Raw genomic sequence first — 24881 nt, forward strand, 5'->3', positions numbered from 1 at the left:
TCGCGGGCTTGGGTAGGTTAGGGCCTGTATGTCGTGGGCTTGGGTAGGTTAGGGCCTGAATGTCGCGGGCTTGGGTAGGTTAGGGCCTGTATGTCGTGGGCTTGGGTAGGTTAGGGCCTGAATGTCGCGGGCTTGGGTAGGTTAGGGCCTGTATGTCGTGGGCTTGGGTAGGTTAGGGCCTGAATGTCGTGGGCTTGGGTAGGTTAGGGCCTGAATGTCGTGGGCTTGGGTAGGTTAGGGCCTGAATGTCGCGGGCTTGGGTAGGTTAGGGCCTGTATGTCGTGGGCTTGGGTAGGTTAGGGCCTGAATGTCGCGGGCTTGGGTAGGTTAGGGCCTGTATGTCGTGGGCTTGGGTAGGTTAGGGCCTGTATGTCGTGGGTTTGGGTAGGTTAGGGCCTGTATGTCGTGGGCTTGGGTAGGGCTCTGGCTTAAAATTCATGCGTGTGCAAGGCTCTATCACAGGACTCCTCGGAAGTCTACTTAAACCTCAAGACCCAAGCCAAATGATACCAATGCGGGACTGACTAGAAATGACAGTTCCACTTGGACGGAATGACGTGATTGTGGTTAAAAGTGGCTGATTTCAGTCAGAGGTCATAGGACCCAAGGGGTTCAGCAGCACTCGCATTGGTAGATCAACATTTAGTATGCAGCAAACATGAATTGGTACGAAAGCTCATGACTTGTGGACACTCCTCCGCTACTTGAAGTAGGCAGCTAAGCGTTCTCGTTTTGAAAGCTGTAAAAGGCTTTGACATTGTGCTCACGTCGTCTGAAGACGAGACATTATCCTGGTGTAGGCTTGGGTAGTTGTGATTTATATTATACTACCGAACACTCAAGTGTAGGAGTATAAAACATTTAGTTACACATGGAACTCGTTTGCGGTAATTCTCACATTAATTAAGTCATCAGCAGAGGATACGCAGAAGATTCATTTTATTAAAACAATACAGCACTTCCCCTTGAGAATAAAACTCAGGCTAATTAGAGATTTACTATGGTAATAAACGTGATTTACTATGGTAATAAACGTGATTTACTATAAACGTGATTTTTTATGGTAATAAACGTGATTTACTATGGTAATAAACATGTTCTGCCCCCTGCATATTACTCCAGGCGTGAGAACATGTCTGCTGAAGGGTTCACTAATTAAAAGTTAATTGATTGATAAGAACATGGAAGTCCTCCTCACTACCATTCAGATAAAACAGGAGATACCCTCTTCTTGTACCCTCCCTGCAAACAAAAACAAGTGCTTAGAATGCCCCCTGTGTGCAAGGCTGGTTGGGTCAGTCTGGTAAATTGGGAATAGAGTAGATCTATATTAGAGAGTGAATATTTAATGTGTTTCAGGGCTGGAAGAGTCGCTCGGGGGAACGATGGCCGTTCCTCGGCCTCCAGGAAACCAGCTGTCCGTCAGCCCTGTCGTCATCCCACCGTCATGGGTCAGTCAGCACATTCACCTCCATGTTAAGCTCTCTCACACACACAGAAATCGCTTCCAGATGGTTGATCACACAATGGTCTGACTATGTTGTCGTGGAGAATAATAGGAAAGAGGATAAAATGTATCTCATGTCCGTGAGTCGGATGTATAGAGCCGTAGATGTATAGAGCCGTAGATGTATAGAGCCGTAGATGTATAGAGCCGTAGATGTATAGAGCCGTAGATGTATAGAGCCGTAGATGTATAGAGCCGTAGATGTATAGAGCCGTAGATGTATAGAGCCGTAGATGTATAGTGCCGTAGATGTATAGAGCCGTAGATGTATAGAGCCGTAGATGTATAGAGCCGTAGATGTATAGAGCCGTAGATGTATAGAGCCGTAGATGTATAGAGCCGTAGATGTATAGAGCCGTAGATGTATAGAGCCGTAGATGTATAGAGCCGTAGATGTATAGAGCCGTAGATGTATAGAGCCGTAGATGTATAGAGCCGTAGATGTATAGTGCCGTAGATGTATAGAGCCGTAGATGTATAGAGCCGTAGATGTATAGAGCCGTAGATGTATAGAGCCGTAGATGTATAGAGCCGTAGATGTATAGAGCCGTAGATGTATAGAGCCGTAGATGTATAGATGCCGTAGATGTATAGAGCCGTAGATGTATAGAGCCGTAGATGTATAGAGCCGTAGATGTATAGAGCCGTAGATGTATAGAGCCGTAGATGTATAGAGCCGTAGATGTATAGAGCCGTAGATGTATAGAGCCGTAGATGTATAGAGCCGTAGATGTATAGATGCCGTAGATGTATAGTAGCCGTAGATGTATAGAGCCGTAGATGTATAGAGCCGTAGATGTATAGAGCCGTAGATGTATAGAGCCGTAGATGTATAGAGCCGTAGATGTATAGAGCCGTAGATGTATAGAGCCGTAGATGTATAGAGCCGTAGATGTATAGAGCCGTAGATGTATAGAGCCGTAGATGTATAGAGCCGTAGATGTATAGAGCCGTAGATGTATAGAGCCGTAGATGTATAGAGCCGTAGATGTATAGAGCCGTAGATGTATAGAGCCGTAGATGTATAGAGCCGTAGATGTATAGAGCCGTAGATGTATAGAGCCGTAGATGTATAGAGCCGTAGATGTATAGAGCCGTAGATGTATAGAGCCGTAGATGTATAGAGCCGTAGATGTATAGAGCCGTAGATGTATAGAGCCGTAGATGTATAGAGCCGTAGATGTATAGAGCCGTAGATGTATAGAGCCGTAGATGTATAGAGCCGTAGATGTATAGAGCCGTAGATGTATAGAGCCGTAGATGTATAGAGCCGTAGATGTATAGAGCCGTAGATGTATAGAGCCGTAGATGTATAGAGCCGTAGATGTATAGAGCCGTAGATGTATAGAGCCGTAGATGTATAGAGCCGTAGATGTATAGAGCCGTAGATGTATAGAGCCGTAGATGTATAGAGCCGTAGATGTATAGAGCCGTAGATGTATAGAGCCGTAGATGTATAGTGCCGTAGATGTATAGTGCCGTAGATGTATAGAGCCGTAGATGTATAGAGCCGTAGATGTATAGAGCCGTAGATGTATAGAGCCGTAGATGTATAGAGCCGTAGATGTATAGAGCCGTAGATGTATAGAGCCGTAGATGTATAGTGCCGTAGATGTATAGAGCCGTAGATGTATAGAGCCGTAGATGTATAGAGCCGTAGATGTATAGAGCCGTAGATGTATAGAGCCGTAGATGTATAGAGCCGTAGATGTATAGAGCCGTAGATGTATAGAGCCGTAGATGTATAGTGCCGTAGATGTATAGAGCCGTAGATGTATAGAGCCGTAGATGTATAGAGCCGTAGATGTATAGAGCCGTAGAGCGTAGATGTATAGTGCCGTAGATGTATAGTGCCGTAGATGTATAGAGCCGTAGATGTATAGAGCCGTAGATGTATAGAGCCGTAGATGTATAGAGCCGTAGATGTATAGAGCCGTAGATGTATAGTGCCGTAGATGTATAGAGCCGTAGAGCGTAGATGTATAGTGCCGTAGATGTATAGTGCCGTAGATGTATAGAGCCGTAGATGTATAGAGCCGTAGATGTATAGAGCCGTAGATGTATAGAGCCGTAGATGTATAGAGCCGTAGATGTATAGAGCCGTAGATGTATAGAGCCGTAGATGTATAGAGCCGTAGATGTATAGAGCCGTAGATGTATAGAGCCGTAGATGTATAGAGCCGTAGATGTATAGTGCCGTAGATGTATAGAGCCGTAGATGTATAGAGCCGTAGATGTATAGTGCCGTAGATGTATAGAGCCGTAGATGTATAGAGCCGTAGATGTATAGAGCCGTAGATGTATAGAGCCGTAGATGTATAGAGCCGTAGATGTATAGAGCCGTAGATGTATAGAGCCGTAGATGTATAGAGCCGTAGATGTATAGAGCCGTAGATGTATAGAGCCGTAGATGTATAGAGCCGTAGATGTATAGTGCCGTAGATGTATAGAGCCGTAGATGTATAGAGCCGTAGATGTATAGAGCCGTAGATGTATAGTGCCGTAGATGTATAGAGCCGTAGAGCGTAGATGTATAGTGCCGTAGATGTATAGAGCCGTAGATGTATAGAGCCGTAGAGCGTAGATGTATAGTGCCGTAGATGTATAGAGCCGTAGATGTATAGAGCCGTAGATGTATAGAGCCGTAGATGTATAGTGCCGTAGAGCGTAGATGTATAGTGCCGTAGATGTATAGAGCCGTAGATGTATAGTGCCGTAGATGTATAGAGCCGTAGATGTATAGAGCCGTAGATGTATAGTGCCGTAGATGTATAGAGCCGTAGATGTATAGAGCCGTAGATGTATAGTGCCGTAGATGTATAGTGCCGTAGATGTATAGTGCCGTAGATGTATAGAGCCGTAGATGTATAGAGCCGTAGATGTATAGAGCCGTAGATGTATAGTGCCGTAGATGTATAGAGCCGTAGATGTATAGAGCCGTAGATGTATAGAGCCGTAGATGTATAGAGCCGTAGATGTATAGTGCCGTAGATGTATAGTGCCGTAGATGTATAGTGCCGTAGATGTATAGAGCCGTAGATGTATAGTGCCGTAGATGTATAGAGCCGTAGATGTATAGTGCCGTAGATGTATAGAGCCGTAGATGTATAGTGCCGTAGATGTATAGAGCCGTAGAGCGTAGATGTATAGTGCCGTAGATGTATAGAGCCGTAGATGTATAGAGCCGTAGAGCGTAGATGTATAGTGCCGTAGATGTATAGAGCCGTAGATGTATAGAGCCGTAGATGTATAGAGCCGTAGATGTATAGAGCCGTAGATGTATAGTGCCGTAGATGTATAGTGCCGTAGATGTATAGTGCCGTAGATGTATAGAGCCGTAGATGTATAGAGCCGTAGATGTATAGAGCCGTAGATGTATAGAGCTGTAGCTAGCGTACATGGAGGAATAAAGAGTCTCTGTTACTCTGTTTGGCTGAAGTTTCCTATATATAGGAATAGAAGGGCCGTGGCAAGGCCTGTAGATACTCTCTCACACACACACTCTCTCTCGCTCTGTCAAACACACATTCTCCTTTGGAACAATACACCACAAATGTACAGTGCATTCGGAAAGTATTCAAACCCCTTGACTTTTCCCACATTTTATTACGTTACAGCCTTATTCTAAAAAAATATATATATATATTAAATCCCCTCTCACTCTACACACAATGCCCCATAATGAAAAAGCAAAAACAGGTTTAGACATTTTTGCAAATTTCTTAAAAATACAAAACTGTACCAGTCAAAAGTTGACACACCTACTCATTCCAGGGTTTTTATTTATTTTTACTATTTTCTACATTGTAGAATAATAGTGACAACATAGAAACTATGAATTAACACACATGGAATCATGTAGTAAACAAATCTAAATATATTTTACATTTGAGATTCTTCAAAGTAGCCACCATTTGCCTTGATGGCAGCTTTGTACTCCTGGCATTCTCTCAACCAGCATCACCTAGAATGCTTTTCCAACAGTCTTGAAGGATCTAAAATATAAAATATATTTTGGTTACTACATGATTCCATGTGTTATTTCATAGTTTTGATGTCTTCACTATTATTCTACAATGTAGGAAAAACCCTTGAATGAGTAGGTGTGTCCAAACTTTTCACTGATACTGTAAGTATTCAGACCCTTTACTTAGTACTTTGTTGAAGCACCTTTGGCAGCGATTTCAGTCTCGAGTCTTCTTTGGTATGATGCTAAAAGCTTGGCACACCTGTATTTGGGGAGTTTCTCCATTCTTCTCTGCAGATCCTCTCAAGCTCTGTCCGGTTGGACGGGGAGCGTCACTGCTCAGCTATTTTCAGGTCTCTCCAAAGATGTTAGATCGGGTTCAAGTCTGGGCCACTCAAAGATATTCAGAGACTTGTCCCGAAGCCACTCCTGCATTGTCTTGGCTGTGTGCTTAGGTTTGTTGGCCTGTTAAAAGGTGAACCTTCGCCCCAGTCTGAGGTCCTGAGCGCTCTGGAGCAGGTTTTCATCAAGGATCTCTCTGTACTTTCTCTCTGTATCTTTCCCTCGAACCTGACTAGTCTTCCTGTCGCTGAAAAACATTCCCACAGTATGAAGCTGCCTCCACCATGCTTCACCGTAGGGATGGTGCCAGGTTTCCTCCAAATGTGACGCATGTCATTTAGGCCAAATATTTCAATTTTGGTTTCATCAGACCAGAGAATCTTGTTTCTCATGGCCTGAGAGTCTTTAGGTGCCTTTTGGCAAACTCCAAGCGGGCTGTCATGTGCTTTTAACTGAGGAGTGGCTTCCGTCTGGCCACTCTACCATAAAGGCCTGATTGGTGGAGTGCTGCAGAAATAGTTGTCATTCTGGACGGTTCTCCCATCTCCACAGAGGAACTCTGTAGGTCTGTCAGAGTGACCAACGGGTTCTTGGTCACCTCCCTGACCAAGGCCCTTGTCCCCTGATTGCTCAGTTTGGCCGGGCGGCCAGCTCTAGGAAGAGTCTGGTGGTTCCAAACTTCCTAATTCTTAAATGGAAGGAGGCCGGTGTGTTCTTGGGGACCTTCAATGCTGCAGAAATGTTGTGGTACCCTTCCCCAATCTGTGCCTCAACACAATCCTGTCTCACAGCTCTACAGGCAATTCCTTCAACCTCATGGCTTGGTTTTTTCTCTGACATGCACTGTCAACTGTGGGGCCTTATATAGACAGATGTGTGCCTTTCCAATTAATTTAATTTACCACAGGTGGACTCCAATTGATTTGTAGAAACATCTCAAGGATGATCAATGGAAACAGGATGCACCTGAGCTCAATTTCGAGTCTCATAGCAAAGGGTCTGAATACTTATGTAAATAAGGTATCTGTTTTTAATTTTTAATAAATGTGCAGACATTTCTAAAAACCTGTTTTCGCTTTGTCATTATGGGGTACCATGTGTAGATTGATGAGGGAAAAATTATTTAATCAATAAGGCGTAATAAAATGTGGAAAAAGTCATGGGGTCTGAATACTTTCCGAATGCACTGTATGTACATCACTAGAAGAAAATGGGCTATCTAGAACCAAAAAGAGGGTAGGACCCTTTCCAAAGAGGGTTCTACAGTATATGCAACCCAAAATAGTTCTACCTGGAACCAAAAAGGTTCTCCTATTGGTCTCTCTCTCTCTCCCCTTCTCAGCCATGGAGGAACGTGCTCGTCAGCGAGCGGAGCGCAGGAGGGAGGTGAAGGAGCTGAAGAGAAAGAAGGAGGAGGAGAGGCTGGTGAGAAATGTTTAGGCCAGTGGGGGATATGGAATAGTTTGGTGTTGTTCAGATAGGTCAATAGAGGCTGGGAATTAGAGAGGCTATTGAAGTATATATAAAGTTATTGGGGACAATTCAACTGTTTGCAGGGGAGTGTGTGTGCGGTCCACTGGAGAGAGTCTGGGGAAGTGTGATAGTGTGCTAGGAAGCATTACATTAAACTTTCTTCTCTTCTCAGGCCCAGCTGAAAACAGCAGTGAAGGAGAGGCAGAGGGAGGAGGAGGATGAGAAACGTAGAGCAGTGGAAAGGAGGAGGGAGGAGAAGAGACAAGAGAGAGAGGTGACGCAATGTTTACAGTGGAACTGTACTGGGGACAACTTTCAAGTTGAAAGGCGTATTTGAAAAAAAGCTTCCACTTCACTGAGTGTATTTAGGACTTTAGATCCTAGATCAGCACTCCTACTTTGTGACGCTTGATACATTCGGACCCAGATATTATTTCTTGCCATCACAGGGACAGTACAGAAACACATACTGAACAAAAATATAAATGCATAAATCTAAAGGGTTGGTCCCATGTTTCATGAGCTGAAATAAAAGGTCCCAAAAAGCTTTTCTCTAAAATGTTGTGCACAAATGTGTTTACATCCCTGTTAGTGAGCATTTCTCCTTTGCCAAGATAATCCATCCACCTGACAGGTGTGGTATATCAAGAAGCTGATTAAACAGCATAATCATTACACAGGTGCACCTTGTGCTGGGGACAATAAAAGGCCACTCTAAAATGTGCAGTTTTGTCACACAATGACACAGATGTCTCAAGTTTTGAGGGAGCGTGCAATTGACATGCTGACTACAGGAATGTCCACCAGAGTTGTTGCCAGATAATTGAATGTTAATTTCTCTACCATAAGCTGCCTCCAACATCGTTTTAGAGAATTTGGCAGTACGTCTAAACGGCCTCACAACCACCGACCACGTGTAACCACACCAGCCCAGGACCTCCACATCCAGCTTCTTCACTTTCGGGATCGTATGGGGCCAGCCACCCAGACAGCTGATGAAACTGAGGAGTATTTATGTCTGTAATAAAACCCTTTTGTGGGGAAAAACCTCATTCTGATTTGCTGGGCATAGCTCCCCAATGGGTGGGTCTGGTTTACCTAGTCATGTGAAATCCAAAGATTAGGGCCTAATGAATTGATTTCAATTGACTGATTTCCTCAGTAATATCATAGAAATGATTGCATTTTATATTTTTGTTCAGTATATACAGTGGGGAGAACAAGTATTTGATACACTGCCGATTATGCAGGTTTTCCTACTTACAAAGCATGTAGAGGTCTGTAATTTTTATCATAGGTACACTTCAACTGTGAGAGACGGAATCTAAAACAAAAATCCAGAAAATCACATTGTATGATTTTTAAGTAATTAATTTGCATTTTATTGCATGACATAAGTATTTGATCACCTACCAACCAGTAAGAATTCCGGCTCTCACAGACCTGTTAGTTTTTCTTTAAGAAGCCCTCCTGTTCTCCACTCATTACCTGTATTAACTGCACCTGTTTGAACTCGTTACCTGTATAAAAGACACCTGTCCACACACTCAATCAAACAGACTCCAACCTCTCCACAATGGCCAAGACCAGAGAGCTGTGTAAGGACATCAGGGATAAAATTGTAGACCTGCACAAGGCTGGGATGGGCTACAGGACAATAGGCAAGCAGCTTGGTGAGAAGGCAACAACTGTTGGTGCAATTATTTGAAAATGGGAGAAGTTCAAGATGACGGTCAATCACCCTTGGTCTGGGGCTCCATGCAAGATCTCACCTCGTGGGGCATCAATGATCATGAGGAAGGTGAGGGATCAGCCCAGAACTACACAGCAGGACCTGGTCAATGACCTGAAGAGAGCTGGGACCACAGTCTCAAAGAAAACAAAGAAAAAATTAGTAACACACTACGCCGTCATGGATTAAAATCCTGCAACGCACGCAAGGTCCCCCTGCTCAAGCCAGCGCATGTCCAGGCCCGTCTGAAGTTTGCCAATGACCATCTGGATGATCCAGAGGAGGAATGGGAGAAGGTCATGTGGTCTGATGAGACAAAAATAGAGCTTTTTGGTCTAAACTCCACTCGCTGTGTTTGGAGGAAGAAGAAGGATGAGTACAACCCCAAGAACACTATCCCAACCGTGAACCATGGAGGTGGAAACATTCTTTGGGGATGCTTTTCTGCAAAGGGGACAGGACGACTGCACCGTATTGAGGGGAGGATGGATGGGGCCATGTATCGCGAGATCTTGGCCAACAACCTCCTTCCGGCCTCCCGGGTGGCGCTGTGGTCTAAGGCACTGCATCGCAGTGCTAGCTGTGCCACCAGAGACTCTGGGTTCGAGCCCAGGCTCTGTCGCAGCCGGCCGCGACTGGGAGGTCCATGGGGCGACGCACAATTGGCCTAGCGTCGTCCGGGTTAGGGAGGGTTTGGCTGGTAGGGATATCATTGTGCACGGTGTTTCCTCCAACACATTGGTGCGGCTGGCTTCCGGGTTGGATGTGCGCTGTGTTAAGAAGCAGTGCGGCTTGGTTGGGCTGTGTTTCGGAGGACGCATGGCTTTCGACCTTCGTCTCTCCCGAGCCCGTACGGGAGTTGTAGCGATGAGACAAGATAGTAACTACTAACAATTGGATACCACGAAATTGGGGAGAAAAGGGGGTAAAATTCTATAAAAAATAAAAATAAAAAAAACCTCCTTCCCTCAGTAAGAGCATTGAAGATGGGTCGTGGCTGGGTCGACCCGAAACACACAGCCAGGGCAACTAAGGAATGGCTCCGTAAGAAGCATCTCAAGGTCCTGTAGTGGCCTAGCCAGTCTCCAGACCTGAACCCAATAGAAAATCTTTGGAGGGAGCTGAAAGTCCGTATTGCCCAGCGACAGCCCCGAAACCTGAAGGATCTGAAGAAGGTCTGTATGGAGGAGTGGGCCAAAATCCCTGCTGCAGTGTGTGCAAACCTGGTCAAGAACTACAGGAAACGTATGATCTCTGTAATTGCAAACAAAGGTTTCTGTACCAAATATTAAGTTCTGCTTTTCTGATGTATCAAATACTTATGTCATGCAATAAAATGCAAATTAATTACTTAAAAATCATACAATGTGATTTTCTGGATTTTTAGATTCCGTCTCTCACAGTTGAAGTGTACCTATGATAAAAATTACAGACCTCTACATGCTTTGTAAGTAGGAAACACTGCCGATTTTGCAGGTTATCAAATACTTCTTCTCCCCACTGTATATATACACACAGATGTCATTAATACGTATGCAATAAATAATATTAACATAATATACCGTTAAACTTAAACGTCTGTCCCTTTTAATAGCCGTTGCAACGGCACATATTTGAGCAAATTAACACCGGGTCTAAATTATTATTTTAAAAAAATATATATATATTATTTACGAGGATACCATGAATTGTTTGATGTTTAATGTTTGATTTGTTATATTAAATCATTTAGCAATGACTCGAGAGATAATAAATAAATCCTCCGTTTTTAAATCCTCTGTTTTTAATCGGCAGTAAGAAACTGCTAGCCATTGGTTGCTAACCACTGAGAACTGCCAGAAAACTGGCAAGCACAAAAACAGTCAACAACTTTGGGAGTTCAGACCCACAGAAATCATCCGATTGCCCTCTAGTGGTGAAAGTAATAACTGTCAAATGCAATCAGATGAGAATAATTATTCTGTCAAGGAAAATTACTTTTTTTCCAGAAACAAAGCCATACTAAGACAAAAGAAATGTGACAGTAACCACATTTCCATCAACAGCTTTTATGCAAGTCATAACGTATAAAAAAAAATCACAACAGTTGTGATGAAACAGGAAGTTTCAGTACATTGTTGTAAATTCAGACAGAAAAATGGTGGGATCTATGTGTTGGTAAAATTCATTATGCGAGAAATGGCGGTAGGAACGCCTTAATGCGGAAATATTGAGTCACACGATGATGTGGTGCGTGGTCCTCCCACTACAACTCTGAAAACCAAACAGTTTATTAGGCTACAGATTAAATCAATTAAAATGGTGAAAGTGCATGGTGGAGAGCTTGATGTGCTTTTTATTCTGGTGACATGATGATCTATGCTTGACTGCCGTTTGACAAATAGAAATCCATAATAATTTCATCATGTAGACTAGACAACCCTCACAGCCTACCCACACTGTATCTGTAGCTGTTGGCTAGAGCACAGGTACCAAGACCAGAGTGGACACATTTACTATTTAACGCAACAGTTTTTGTGACAAAACTATCGCTAGAGTTGAAAATGCGATGGAAACACACTGAACATTCCATTTTTATTCTCTGAGATCTGTAGTGATGTTTTGATGGTAGCTGTTCAAAGCAATGATGCAATGGTTGGTCAATGCTGTGTGTGATAATGTTGGCCTTACATCACACTGACACAGCTTGGTGGTCAGATCTAACTAGACATTTAGAAGCTCTTGAAAATGTGGTTCCTAGCTCTGATACTAGCAGCTTAATCACAAACATAAAACAGAACCATGTGTGCATAAAGCAGCTACACATTAACACAGTAAGTACCTCTGTGTGTGTGTGTCTGACTGTGTGTGTGTGTGTGTCTGACTATGTGTGTGTATTCAGAGGGAGCAGGAGAAACAATGGAGGTTGGAGCGAGACCAGCAGCTCCAGACCCAGGCCCAGCAACACTACCACAGAACTCTTTTACTACGGCGAGGCCTGGAGCCATGGAAACGCCTAGTTGCCCAGAGCCAAGCCAACACTCAGGTAATCACTGGCGCTGTCGGCCTCGACCAATCAACTGGCCCCATGCAGGGTCTGCACAGAGAGACTAAACACACACTCACACACTCTCCCCTAGAGTCACATAGCTCAGGGTAGCCAATCAAACACAGCAGACACCATATTGTATTCGCTTATGGGAGTCCATCGTATCCGATGATGACTTCCATTTCAGAGTTAACAGTGAATTATTTGGTGGCTGTAGAGTCCAATCTGAGATCCACAAACTTTATTGCAGGTGGGGCATGTGCAGTCTGTGTTGGCCGGGAAAGGCATGGTAGTAGGTCTCAGTCTGTATGTCTCAGTCTGTGTTTGCGGGGACAGGCATGGTAGTAGGTCTCAGTCTGTATGTCTCAGTCTTTGTTTGCGGGGACAGGCATGCCTGTATGTCTCAGTCTGTGTTGGCGGGGACAGGCATGGTAGTAGGTCTCAGTCTGTATGTCTCAGTCTGTGTTTGCAGGGACAGGCATGGCTGTATGTCTCAGTCTGTGTTGGTGGGGACAGGCATGGCTGTATGTCTCAGTCTGTGTTTGCGGGGACAGGCATGGTAGTAGGTCTCAGTCTGTATGTCTCAGTCTGTGTTTGCAGGGACAGGCATGGCTGTATGTCTCAGTCTGTGTTTGCGGGGACAGGCATGGCTGTATGTCTCAGTCTGTGTTTGCGGGGACAGGCATGGCTGTATGTCTCAGTCTGTGTTGGCGGGGACAGGCATGGCTGTATGTCTCAGTCTGTATGTCTCAGTCTGTGTTTGCGGGGACAGGCATGGTAGTAGGTCTCAGTCTGTATGTCTCAGTCTGTGTTGGCTGGGAAAGGCATGGCTGTATGTCTCAGTCTGTATGTCTCAGTCTGTGTTGGCGGGGACAGGCATGGCTGTATGTCTCAGTCTGTATGTCTCAGTCTGTGTTGGCGGGGACAGGCATGGTAGTATGTCTCAGTCTGTGTTGGCGGGGACAGGCATGGCTGTATGTCTCAGTCTGTGTTGGCGGGGACAGGCATGGTAGTATGTCTCAGTCTGTGTTGGTGGGGACAGGCATGGCTCTGTCTCAGTCTGTAGGTCTCAGTCTGTGTTTGCGGGGACAGGCATGGCTGTATGTCTCAGTCTGTATGTCTCAGTCTGTATGTCTCAGTCTGTGTTGGCGGGGACAGGCATGGCTGTATGTCTCAGTCTGTATGTCTCAGTCTGTGTTGGCGGGGACAGGCATGGCTGTATGTCTCAATCTGTAGGTCTCAGTCTGTATGTCTCAGTCTGTATGTCTCAGTCTGTGTTTGCGGGGACAGGCATGGTAGTAGGTCTCAGTCTGTATGTCTCAGTCTGTGTTGGCTGGGAAAGGCATGGTAGTAGGTCTCAGTCTGTAGGTCTCAGTCTGTATGTCTCAGTCTGTGTTGGCGGGGACAGGCATGGCTGTATGTCTCAGTCTGTATGTCTCAGTCTGTATGTCTCAGTCTGTGTTGGCGGGGACAGGCATGGCTGTATGTCTCAGTCTGTGTTTGCGGGGACAGGCATGGCTGTATGTCTCAGTCTGTATGTCTCAGTCTGTGTTGGCGGGGACAGGCATGGTAGTATGTCTCAGTCTGTGTTGGCGGGGACAGGCATGGTAGTATGTCTCAGTCTGTGTTGGTGGGGACAGGCATTGCTCTGTCTCAGTCTGTAGGTCTCAGTCTGTGTTTGCGGGGACAGGCATGGCTGTATGTCTCAGTCTGTAGGTCTCAGTCTGTATGTCTCAGTCTGTATGTCTCAGTCTGTGTTGGCGGGGACAGGCATGGCTGTATGTCTCAGTCTGTAGGTCTCAGTCTGTAGGTCTCAGTCTGTATGTCTCAGTCTGTATGTCTCAGTCTGTATGTCTCAGTCTGTGTTGGCGGGGACAGACATGGCTGTATGTCTCAGTCTGTATGTCTCAGTCTGTGTTGGCGGGGACAGGCATGGCTGTATGTCTCAGTCTGTATGTCTCAGTCTGTGTTGGCAGGGACAGGCATGGCTCTATGTCTCAGTCTGTAGGTCTCAGTCTGTGTTGGCGGGGACAGGCAGCTGTTTTTGCTGTCTCCTTGTGCTCCTCTCCTCCTCTGTACACCGATCTGTCAGAGCTGCCGCCAGGTGGAACGGTTGACAGCAGCGTCCTCCAGGTCTGTGGGTTTGATGTTGCACTTCTTCAGCAACGTTTTCAGCTGGTCCTTGTAGCGTTTCATCTGCAGACCGCCGGCCAAGATGTAGCTGGCCCCCCCTATAGACCGCCGGCCAAGATGTAGCTGCCCCCCCCTACAGACCGCCGGCCAAGATGTAGCTGCCCCCCCCTACAGACCGCCGGCCAAGGTGTAGCTGGCCCCCCCTACAGTTCGCCGGCCAAGGTGTAGCTGCCCCCCCTACAGACCGCCGGCCAAGATGTAGCTGGCCCCCCCACAGATGTAGCTGCCCCCCCCCCCCCCCCCCCCCCCTACAGATCGCCGGCCAAGATGTAGCTGGCCCCCCCTACAGACCACCGGCCAAGATGTAGCTGGCCCCCCCTACAGACCACCGGCCAAGATGTAGCTGGCCCCCCCTGTAGACCGCCGGCCAAGATGTAGCTGGCCCCCCCTACAGACAAACGGCCAAGATGTAGCTGGCCCCCCCTACAGATCGCCGGCCAAGGTGTAGCTGCCCCCCCTACAGACCGCCGGCCAAGATGTAGCTGGCCCCCCCACAGATGTAGCTGCCCCCCCCCCCCCCCCCCCCTACAGATCGCCGGCCAAGATGTAGCTGGCCCCCCCTACAGACCACCGGCCAAGATGTAGCTGGCCCCCCCTACAGACCACCGGCCAAGATGTAGCTGGCCCCCCCTACATTCCACCGGCCAAGATGTAGCTGGCCCCCCCTACAGACCACCGGCCAAGATGTAGCTGGCCCCCCCACAGATGTAGCTGCCCCCCCCCCCCCCTACAGACCGCCGGCCAAGATGTAGCTGGCCCCCCCTACAGACCGCCGGCCAAGATGTAGCTGCCCCCCCCTACAGATCGCCGGCCAAGATGTAGCTGCCCCCCCTATGTAACGGATGTGAAATGGCTAGCTAGTTAGCGGTGGTGCGCGCTAGCAGCCTTTCAGTCGGCTACGTCACTTGCTCTGAAACCTAGAAGTAGTGGTTCCCCTTGCTCTGCAAGGGCCGCGGCTTTTGTGGAGCGATGGGTAACGATGCTTCGAGGGTGACTGTTGTTGATGTGTGCAGAGGGTCCCTGGTTCGCGCCCGTGTCGGGGCGAGGGGACGGTCTAAAGTTATACTGTTACATTGATGCTGTTGACCCGGATCACTGGTTGCTGCGGAAAAGGAGGAGGTCGAAAGGGGGGTGAGTGTAACGGATGTGAAATGGCTAGCTAGTTAGCGGTGGTGCGCGCTAGCAGCCTTTCAGTCGGTTACGTCACTTGCTCTGAAACCTAGAAGTAGCGGCTTTTGTGGAGCGATGGGTAACGATGCTTCGTGGGTGACTGTTGTTGATGTGTGCAGAGGCCTGTTCAGGGGCAGAATGACAGATTTTTACCTTGTCAGCTCAGGGATTCGATCTTGCAACCTTTCGGTTACTAGTCCAACGCTCTAACCACTAGGCTACCTGCCGCCCCTGCATCTGAGTTTCACGAAAGGCAGCTGAGGCTGGCTTGATCCCGTTTTGGATTTCGGTGTCGATAATGCAGTCATCCGAGAGGACGGGACTATTGCCAGTGATCTGTGTTCAATGGTGAAGACCGGAATGGTGGCTGAGAGCTGTATCTCCACTGGCAGACCACCTCTGTCTTGGTGGTGTTGATAGACAGTCTCATCCTGCTATAGACCCTCACAGCCGGATGAACTGAAGGTCTTCCGGAGTGTGGGCCACGAGCAGTCATCAGCATACTGCAGCTCAAGAACCCGATCCGTCGAGATCTTGATGATTGCTTGAAGCCTCCTGATGTTGAACAGGTTTCCATCCAGCCTGAAGTCCACTTTAACCCCGCTGCTGTCCTCAAGTTCCTTGTAGAGAAGCTGGGTGACACATAGGAGGAAGATGTTAAAGAGTACAGGTGCCAGCACGCACCCCTGCCACACATCAATGCGTGCTCCAAAGGGCACTGACTCCTGCCCTCCTACAGCCACCCGAGCCATCATCCCATCATGGAACTGACAAAGGATGTTGACATATGTGTCTGGACAGTCAAATCTGAGTAGAATGTCACATAGTAGTTCCCTGCTCAGTGTCGAGGGCCTTAGAGGTCGACAAAGGCCATGAAAAGCTCCTGATGTTGTTCACGGCACTTCTCCTGGAGTTGCCGTGCCGACCGGCACTTCTCCTGGAGTTGCCGTGCCGACCGTGCTCCTGTTCTTTCTGAAGCTGCATTGTGACTCTGGCAGCAGATCCTCTGTGATGTTGTTCACCAGCCTGTGAAGCATCACCTTGGCCAGGACCTTGCCGGCAACAGCCAGAAGGGATATATCCGGGCTGTTGCCACAGATGGACTTGTCACCCTTGTTCTTATAAATGGTGACACAATGTTGGCATCCTGCTACTGTTGGGGGACGATCTCCCGGTCCCAAACCTCAGTGATGTACTGGTGTAGCGTTCTTGTCTAGAAGTAACCTCCCTTCTTAAGTAGCTCTGCTGGGATGCTGTCAGCACCAGGAGTCTTGTTGTTCTTGAGGGAACAGATAGCTGATAACACCTCTTGGAAGGTTGGCAAATGGTTGAGGTTTTGAAATGGGTGGATGGACAGGCAGTTCTTCCAGGATGGAGTGGTCTGTTGGAGAGCGCTGGTTAAGTAGTGCTTCAAAATGGTCAGCTGACCTCAACAGGATCTGGTTTTGGTCCTTCAAGAGAGTCAGACCATGTTTTCAGGGGGTGATGGAGCAACTTCTAGAACCATTGATAGCTTTAGCTGAGTTGTAGAGATTGTGCATGTCATTTTTGTCGGCATAAATTTGGATTTCCTGTGCCTTATTTGTCCACCCTTTGTTCTGCAGAGCACACAAGAGTGTTTGCACTTCCTTGTGTGATGCTCACCATTGCTGGCGAAGGGCTGTTGAAGCTGCCCACTTCTGGTCCATGGGGACCTCTGAGCTCAGAAGAGGCTCAGTCTCCCTCAGCCTTTCAGCTCAGAAGAGGCTCAGTCTCCCTCAGCCTTTCAGCGCAGAAGAGGCTCAGTCTCCCTCAGCCTTTCAGCGCAGAAGAGGCTCAGTCTCCCTCAGCCTTTCAGCTCAGAAGAGGCTCAGTCTCCCTCAGCCTTTCAGCTCAGAAGAGGCTCAGTCTCCCTCAGCCTTTCAGCGAGACAGTGATGGAACTCGTCCATTTCTGCAGATTTCTCAAGCCGGGTACAGTGCAGATGCCTCTTACTGCAGGTGTTGTGGGGGGAACGTATTATCAGTGTCATACGGTGATCTGTCCAGCATTCTGCACCCCTCATGGTACATGTCAGCAGGACGTCATTAGTGTCAGAACGTCAGGTGCCAGTCTTTGGAGCGTGGGTGCATCCATGATGTTTTATATTTGTTCTTCTGCTGGAACAAGGTGTTAGGGATGATGAGATCATGCTCGGCACATAGTTAGCAGTGCCATGCCATTCTTATTGACCTGGCCAACACCATGCCTACCCAGCACTCCATATCCTGTTGTTTTGTCCCATCCTAGCATTGAAGTCACCCACCAGAAAGGTCTTGTCATTCCTGGGGATGCGCTGAAGGGCCTCGTCTGGTGACAGTCCTTTGATGTATTCACAGCTACACTCAAATACACACTCGTATTCACAGCTGCACTCAAATACACACTCATGTATTCACAGCTGCACTCAAATACACACTCATGTATTCACAGCTGCACTCAAATACACATGTATTCACAGCTACACTCAAATACACACTCGTATTCACAGCTGCACTCAAATACACACTCGTATTCACAGCTGCACTCAAATACACATGTATTCACAGCTACACTCAAATACACACTCGTATTCATAGCTGCACTTAAATACACACTCATGTATTCACAGCTGCACCCAAATACACACTCACGTATTCACAGCTGCACTCAAATACACACTCAGACATAGAATACTATTTCCCTAAACAACTACAGGTTTTAAAGGTGTGATTCAGATACCAACAAACCCTCAAATAATTCCCAATGGAAATATGGCGCGCACACACACACACACACACACACACAATAACAAAATCTTAAACGAAATGCACATACACCCTAATTTCAGACATCACGCTCAGAGCTGGAATTATGTTTACAGTATGCTGTTGCTATGAGCACCTGCTTGACTACCTGTTTGTTAGAACCAGTTGGACAAATTGAACTGGCAGAGAGATGGAAAGATGCTAGAGGAGAGGGGTACAGGAAGAGAGAGAGAGGCCAGAGGAGAGGGGTACAGGAAGAGAGAGAGAGGCCAGAGGAGAGGGGTACAGGAAGAGAGAGAGAGGCCAGAGGAGAGGGGTATAGGAAGAGAGAGAGAGGCCAGAGGAGAGGGGTATAGGAAGAGAGAGAGAGGCCAGAGGAGAGGGGTATAGGAAGAGAGAGAGAGGCCAGAGGAGAGGGGTACAGGAAGAGAGAGAGAGGCCAGAGGTACAGGAAGAGAGAGAGAGGCCAGAGGTACAGGAAGAGAGAGAGAGGCCAGAGGAGAGGGGTACAGGAAGAGAGAGAGGCCAGAGCAGAGGGGTACAGGAAGAGAGAGAGGCCAGAGGAGAGGGGTACAGGAAGAGAGAGAAGCCAGAGAGGGGTACAGGAAGAGAGGTTGGAGGAGAAAAATGATTGATGGGCAAGTGACATTAAGATGGATGGTGTAACACCTCAGCTGTACAGGAGGTTGGTGGCACCTTAATTAGGGGGGACAGGCTCGTGGTAATGGCTGGAGCGGAATAGGTGGAATGGTATTAAACACATAGTTTACATGTACTTGATGCCATTCCATTCACTCTGTTCTGGCCATTATTATGAGATGCCCTCCCCTAAGCAGATTCCTGTGCTCAGCAACATGTTCAGTTCCAATTTACTGTATACAACCTTGAGCAGCTGAACAGCTCGTTCAATATCCCATGTTCTATTCTGCTACTGGTTTACCTGGACTCCCAACAACTTACCTCGATTCCCAACAGCTCTATTCTCTTTATTTACCAGTGGTCGAAGTCCTATCTTCTTTAAAGACCATGAGTTGGAAATAAATGTCAAATTGTACTGTCAATTTCTCAATATATGTTCACCATGTCAGCCTCAAAGGCATACAGGTTCCTTATCCTTTTGTACCATGCCGTTGTTGGTTACCTGTGAATAGGTGTGCATGCATATGCAGTATTCTTTTCATTCCCTTCCAGCTGGCCAGGGCTCATCACAGGCAGTCTCTCCTGAGACGGTGCACACTGTCCTGGCAGCAGGTAGCAGGCGAGTCCCTGGCTCAGAAATGGGCCTCTGCCGACCAACTGCATCAACATATCCTGCTACGGAGGAGCCTGGGCAACTGGAAAAGGGTGAGTGTATGAACACCATATACACACACACACACACACATCATTTAGCAGACGCGCTTATCCAGAGCGACTTACAGTGAGTGCATTCATCTTAAGTAGCTAGGTCGGAAAACCGCATTTCAGCCATAGTAAGTAAACGTTTCCTCAATAACCTATCATATCCTGAAGGTAGGGGGGGGCTGGTTCTCTTGCTGTTCCCGTAGGTAAGCACCATGGTCTTGTAGTGTATGCGAGCTTCAACTAGAAGCCAGAGGAGTGTGCGGAGGAGCGGGGTGACATGAGAGAACTTGGGAAGGTTGAACACCAGGTGGGCTGCAGTGTTTGCAGGGGTTTAATGGCACAAGCGGGGAGCCCAGCCTACACAGAGTTGCAGTAGTCCAGATGGGAGATGACAAGTGCCTGGATTAGGACCTGCACTGCTTCCTGTGTGATGTAGGGTCGTACTCTACGGATGTTGTAGAGCATGAACCTACAGGAACGAGTCACTGCTTTGATGTTTGCAGAGAACGACAGGGTGTTGTCCAGGGTCAAGCCAAGGTTTTTTGCACTCTGGGAAGGGGACCCTGTAGAGTTGTCAACCGTGACGCGAGAGGTCTTGGAGCAGGCAGGCCTTCCCCGGGAGGAAGAGCAGCTCCGTTGCGTTTTAGGTGATGAGCCGCCATCCATGCCGAGATATCTGCCAGGCACGCAGAGATGAGTGTCAGAAGCAAGGTGGGAAATGAACACCCGCCAAATGCGGGTAGTTTGTCATTGGTGGGTAAGAATGTCTATTTCACCAGCCATTTTGGTGGGTGGTTACAGAGAATTTGGGACCAGTTTTTTTCAACCCAAAGCCCACATGTAGAAGTTGGTCCAATTGACCTGAAAGGCTACTAAAGTGTGACTGTTATATTCACACGCTAGGTTGTTCAATGTTAGTTTGAGTTTGCGGCAACTGTCTGCTGCTAGGAAGACGTCGTAGTCTGAGATTTTTTCATCACAGACAAACAAGTGACCAAGTTACCACGGTAATGGCCCATCCCTTAAAGTGGCAGCTGAACATTTGTCTCACCTAATGATTAAGCAATACCCCATTACTTCTTACTAGTAATACATTTGTTTTAGAAACATTGGCTGGTTGACCAAAAAGTTAATTTTAGTGAAGGAGAAAAGTAGTTGAGTGTCATCCGCATAACATTGATAGGAGATACAATGTGAGGATATGACAGAGCCTAGTGACTTGGTGTAAAGAGAAGAGGAGAGGGTCTAGAACCGAGCCCTGGGGGACACCAGTAGTGAGAGTACGTGGTGCAGACACAGATCCTCTCCACGTCATCTGGTAGGAACGGCCTGCCAGGTAGGATGCAGAGCCTGAGATGCCCAGTTGTGAGAAGGTTGAGAGGAGGATCTGATGGTTCAGAGGGTCAAAGGCAGCGGATAGATCTAGGAGGATGAGAACAGAGGAGAGAGAGGCAGCTTTGGCAGTGCGGATGGCCTCCATGACACAGAGAAGAGGAGTCTCGGTTGAGAAACCGGTCTTGAAGATCTCCAGAGATGGTCTGGAGAAGGGAGGAGGGGATGGGGTCGAGCAGGCATGTCAGACGGCCGGACCTCACTAGTCACAGTATTTCATCTGGAGAGCAAGGGGAGAAAGAGGTCAAGGCGTAGGGTAGTTCTGTGTGAGTGGGACCAGTGGACTCAATAGGCTGAGTGAATGAGTGGGACCAGTGGACTCAATAGGCTGAGTGAATGAGTGGGACCAGTGGACTCAATAGGCTGAGTGAATGAGTGGGACCAGTGGACTCAATAGGCTGAGTGAATGAGTGGGACCAGTGGACTCAATAGGCTGAGTGAATGAGTGGGACCAGTGGACTCAATAGGCTGAGTGAATGAGTGGGACCAGTGGACTCAATAGGCTGAGTGAATGAGTGGGACCAGTGGACTCAATAGGCTGAGTGAATGAGTGGGACCAGTGGACTCAATAGGCTGAGTGAATGAGTGGGACCAGTGGACTCAATAGGCTGAGTGAATGAGTGGGACCAGTGGACTCAATAGGCTGAGTGAATGAGTGGGACCAGTGGACTCAATAGGCTGAGTGAATGAGTGGGACCAGTGGACTCAATAGGCTGAGTGAATGAGTGGGACCAGTGGACTCAATAGGCTGAGTGAATGAGTGGGACCAGTGGACTCAATAGGCTGAGTGAATGAGTGGGACCAGTGGACTCAATAGGCTGAGTGAATGAGTGGGACCAGTGGACTCAATAGGCTGAGTGAATGAGTGGGACCAGTGGACTCAATAGGCTGAGTGAATGAGTGGGACCAGTGGACTCAATAGGCTGAGTGAATGAGTGGGACCAGTGGACTCAATAGGCTGAGTGAATGAGTGGGACCAGTGGACTCAATAGGCTGAGTGAATGAGTGGGACCAGTGGACTCAATAGGCTGAGTGAATGAGTGGGACCAGTGGACTCAATAGGCTGAGTGAATGAGTGGGACCAGTGGACTCAATAGGCTGAGTGAATGAGTGGGACCAGTGGACTCAATAGGCTGAGTGAATGAGTGGGACCAGTGGACTCAATAGGCTGAGTGAATGAGTGGGACCAGTGGACTCAATAGGCTGAGTGAATGAGTGGGACCAGTGGACTCAATAGGCTGAGTGAATGAGTGGGACCAGTGGACTCAATAGGCTGAGTGAATGAGTGGGACCAGTGGACTCAATAGGCTGAGTGAATGAGTGGGACCAGTGGACTCAATAGGCTGAGTGAATGATGAGCGGATGTCGTCAACCTTCTTTTCAAAGTGGTCAGCTGCAGAGAGGGAGGGGTAGGGGGTGGACGATTAAGGAGGGAGAAGGTGGAAAAGAGTTTCCTAGGGTTGGAGGCAGAAGCTTTACATTTAGAGTGATAGAAAGTGGCTTTAGCAGCAGATACAGAAGAAGAGAAGGTAGAGGGGAGGGGTGTTTCCATGAGATTAGTAGGCAAACAGCCTCTAGTATAGATGTGGTCAAGCATATTGCCTGCTTTGTGAGTTTGAGGGAATTGGGAAAGGGTGAGGTCAAAAGAGGCAAGGAGGGGAAAGAAACAGGTGGAAATAAATTAATTGAAGCCAGACGTCGGGAGGTTGAAGTCACACAAATAGAGACTGAGGCATACAAATGGCCACTCTGTAATTTTTCCAACATTAATTCATTTTAATACTGTTCCCAGTTTAATAGTGATGCGGTGGGCAGTCTTTGGTATATCAGTCCCTATTGATATGGACATTCCTGTGTACTGTATCCAGACCTGACCCGCTATCCAGCCGTGACCCCTTATCCAGCCCTGACCCCTTATCCAGCCCTGACCCGTTATCCACTCCTGACCCCTTATCCACCCCTGACCCAGCCCTGACCCGCTATCCAGCCCTGACCCCTTATCCAGCCCTGACCCGTTATCCACTCCTGACCCGCTATCCACCGCTGACCCTTATCCAGCCCTGACCCGCTATCCACCCCTGACCCCTTATCCACCCCTGACCCAGCCCTGACCCGTTATCCACCCCTGACCCAGCCCTGACCTGCTATCCACCCCTGACCCGTTATCCACCCCTGACCCCGCTATCCAGCCCTGACCCGCTATCCAGCCCTGACCCGCTATCCACCCCTGACCCGCTATCCACCCCTGACCCCTTATCCAGCCCTGACCCCTTATCCAGCCCTGACCCGTTCTGTTTTACATGTTCTGGCTCAGCTGAAGGATCACTGCATGGTTCTGGAGGGGCGGGCCGAGCGGTTCTGGCGCACACATACTCTGAAGAGGGCTCTGATTGGACTGCTAGATCACGCGACCCAGGAGAGGATGGCAGATTGGGATCGGGAGCAGCAGGCTCAGGAACACAGTACCTGGTGGGTGTGTTTACCTTGGCCTTTACTGCCTTTACCAATAACACCTGTCCTAGAAACATGACACCTGTCCTAGCCACCTGATCCTGCTGGGTAAGATGCAGGCATGCTCCATGTGTAGGACCTGACTGTATGACTGTATAATCGCTTGTTGTTGTAAGGTATTTCTAAGTTGTTCTGTTTGCTTCTCTCTGTCCCCTCTCTGTCGTGTGTGTGCATGTCTGTCCCTCTTGGTTTCTCTCCTCTCCGTCCTTGTCCCAGGCGGGCGGTGCGAAGCTGTTTCCAAGCCTGGAGACGGTATCCGGGGTGGCTGCGTGAGGAGAGAGAGAGGGAGACCAGGAGGGAGCAGCTGAGACGCCGAGTGGCAGAGGTCCTCCCTGACTTCCGCTCTTCTCCTCTGGACTGTACCTGGGAACAAGGCCCTCTGTGACCCACAGGACACACACGTACAGTAGACATACACATGCGTACAGTACACTCAGACAGGCAGGCAGACAGACAGAGAATACTTGCATAGAGGATAAATCAGTGGATAGGACCCAAAGCAGATGATTAAGTTGCTGCTGTAACAATCACACATACCAGCTGTTGGTCTACCTTCATTACCTGAGAAAGGTGGAGACAACTTTTAATGAAGACAGTTTGGAAACGGTTGTAACAGCAATGACTCATTTAAAATTGCAGTTAAAATTCAGGTTATTTAATATTTTTGAAGTCACAGTTTGATGCAGTTTGACAGCAGCTTGAAGCCATACAAAATAAAAAGCATTATGTTATTCATATCACCATAAACGAGTCTCACTGTGGGTAGTCTGTCGAAGTTGTTCTCCCACATCTCTGTGCTTTTGTTGTTTTATTCTCTTAAGTCCTGTGTAGCTCAGTTGGTAGAGCATGGTGCTTTCAGCTGAGCCAGAACATGTAAAAGGGCTTTGGGCCAGTAACTGAAAGGTTGCTGGTTTGAATCCCTGTGCTGACTAGGTGAAAAACCAATGTTCCCTTGAGCAAGGTACTTTATCCTAATTGCTTCTGTAAGCAAATCACTAAAAAGTAAATGTGATGTTTAATGCAACACTAATGATCCTGACCAGCCTCGGTCTACAGAGACGTATCAACACTAATGATCCTGACCAGCCTCAGTCTACAGAGACGTATCAACACTAATGATCCTGACCAGCCTCGGTCTACAGAGACGTATCAACACTAATGATCCTGACCAGCCTCGGTCTACAGAGACGTATCAACACTAATGATCCTGACCAGCCTCAGTCTACAGAGACGTATCAACACTAATGATCCTGACCAGCCTCAGTCTACAGAGACGTATCAACACTAATGATCCTGACCAGCCTCAGTCTACAGAGACGTATCAACACTAATGATCCTGACCAGCCTCAGTCTACAGAGACGTATCAACACTAATGATCCTGACCAGCCTCGGTCTACAGAGACGTATCAACACTAATGATCCTGACCAGCCTCGGTCTACAGAGACGTATCAACAC

General features: G+C 47.8%; 1 protein-coding gene across 1 annotated transcript in view; it reads left to right on the plus strand.

Moving 5' to 3' along the window:
- LOC120050601 (coiled-coil domain-containing protein 191-like) overlaps positions 1-23881 on the plus strand; it is a 37551-nt gene extending 13670 nt beyond the window's left edge. The window contains exons 12-18 of the mRNA XM_038997193.1: positions 1360-1451; positions 7159-7241; positions 7462-7563; positions 11903-12046; positions 19369-19521; positions 23228-23382; positions 23641-23881. Coding sequence (XP_038853121.1) covers positions 1360-1451; positions 7159-7241; positions 7462-7563; positions 11903-12046; positions 19369-19521; positions 23228-23382; positions 23641-23809 — 898 coding nt within the window. The 3' untranslated portion in view covers positions 23810-23881. The remainder of the gene's footprint in view (positions 1-1359; positions 1452-7158; positions 7242-7461; positions 7564-11902; positions 12047-19368; positions 19522-23227; positions 23383-23640) is intronic.
- Positions 23882-24881: the final 1000 nt, after the last annotated feature.

This window comes from Salvelinus namaycush, chromosome 7 (genome assembly GCF_016432855.1).
Source record: "Salvelinus namaycush isolate Seneca chromosome 7, SaNama_1.0, whole genome shotgun sequence".
Classification (NCBI taxonomy): Eukaryota; Metazoa; Chordata; class Actinopteri; order Salmoniformes; family Salmonidae; genus Salvelinus; species Salvelinus namaycush.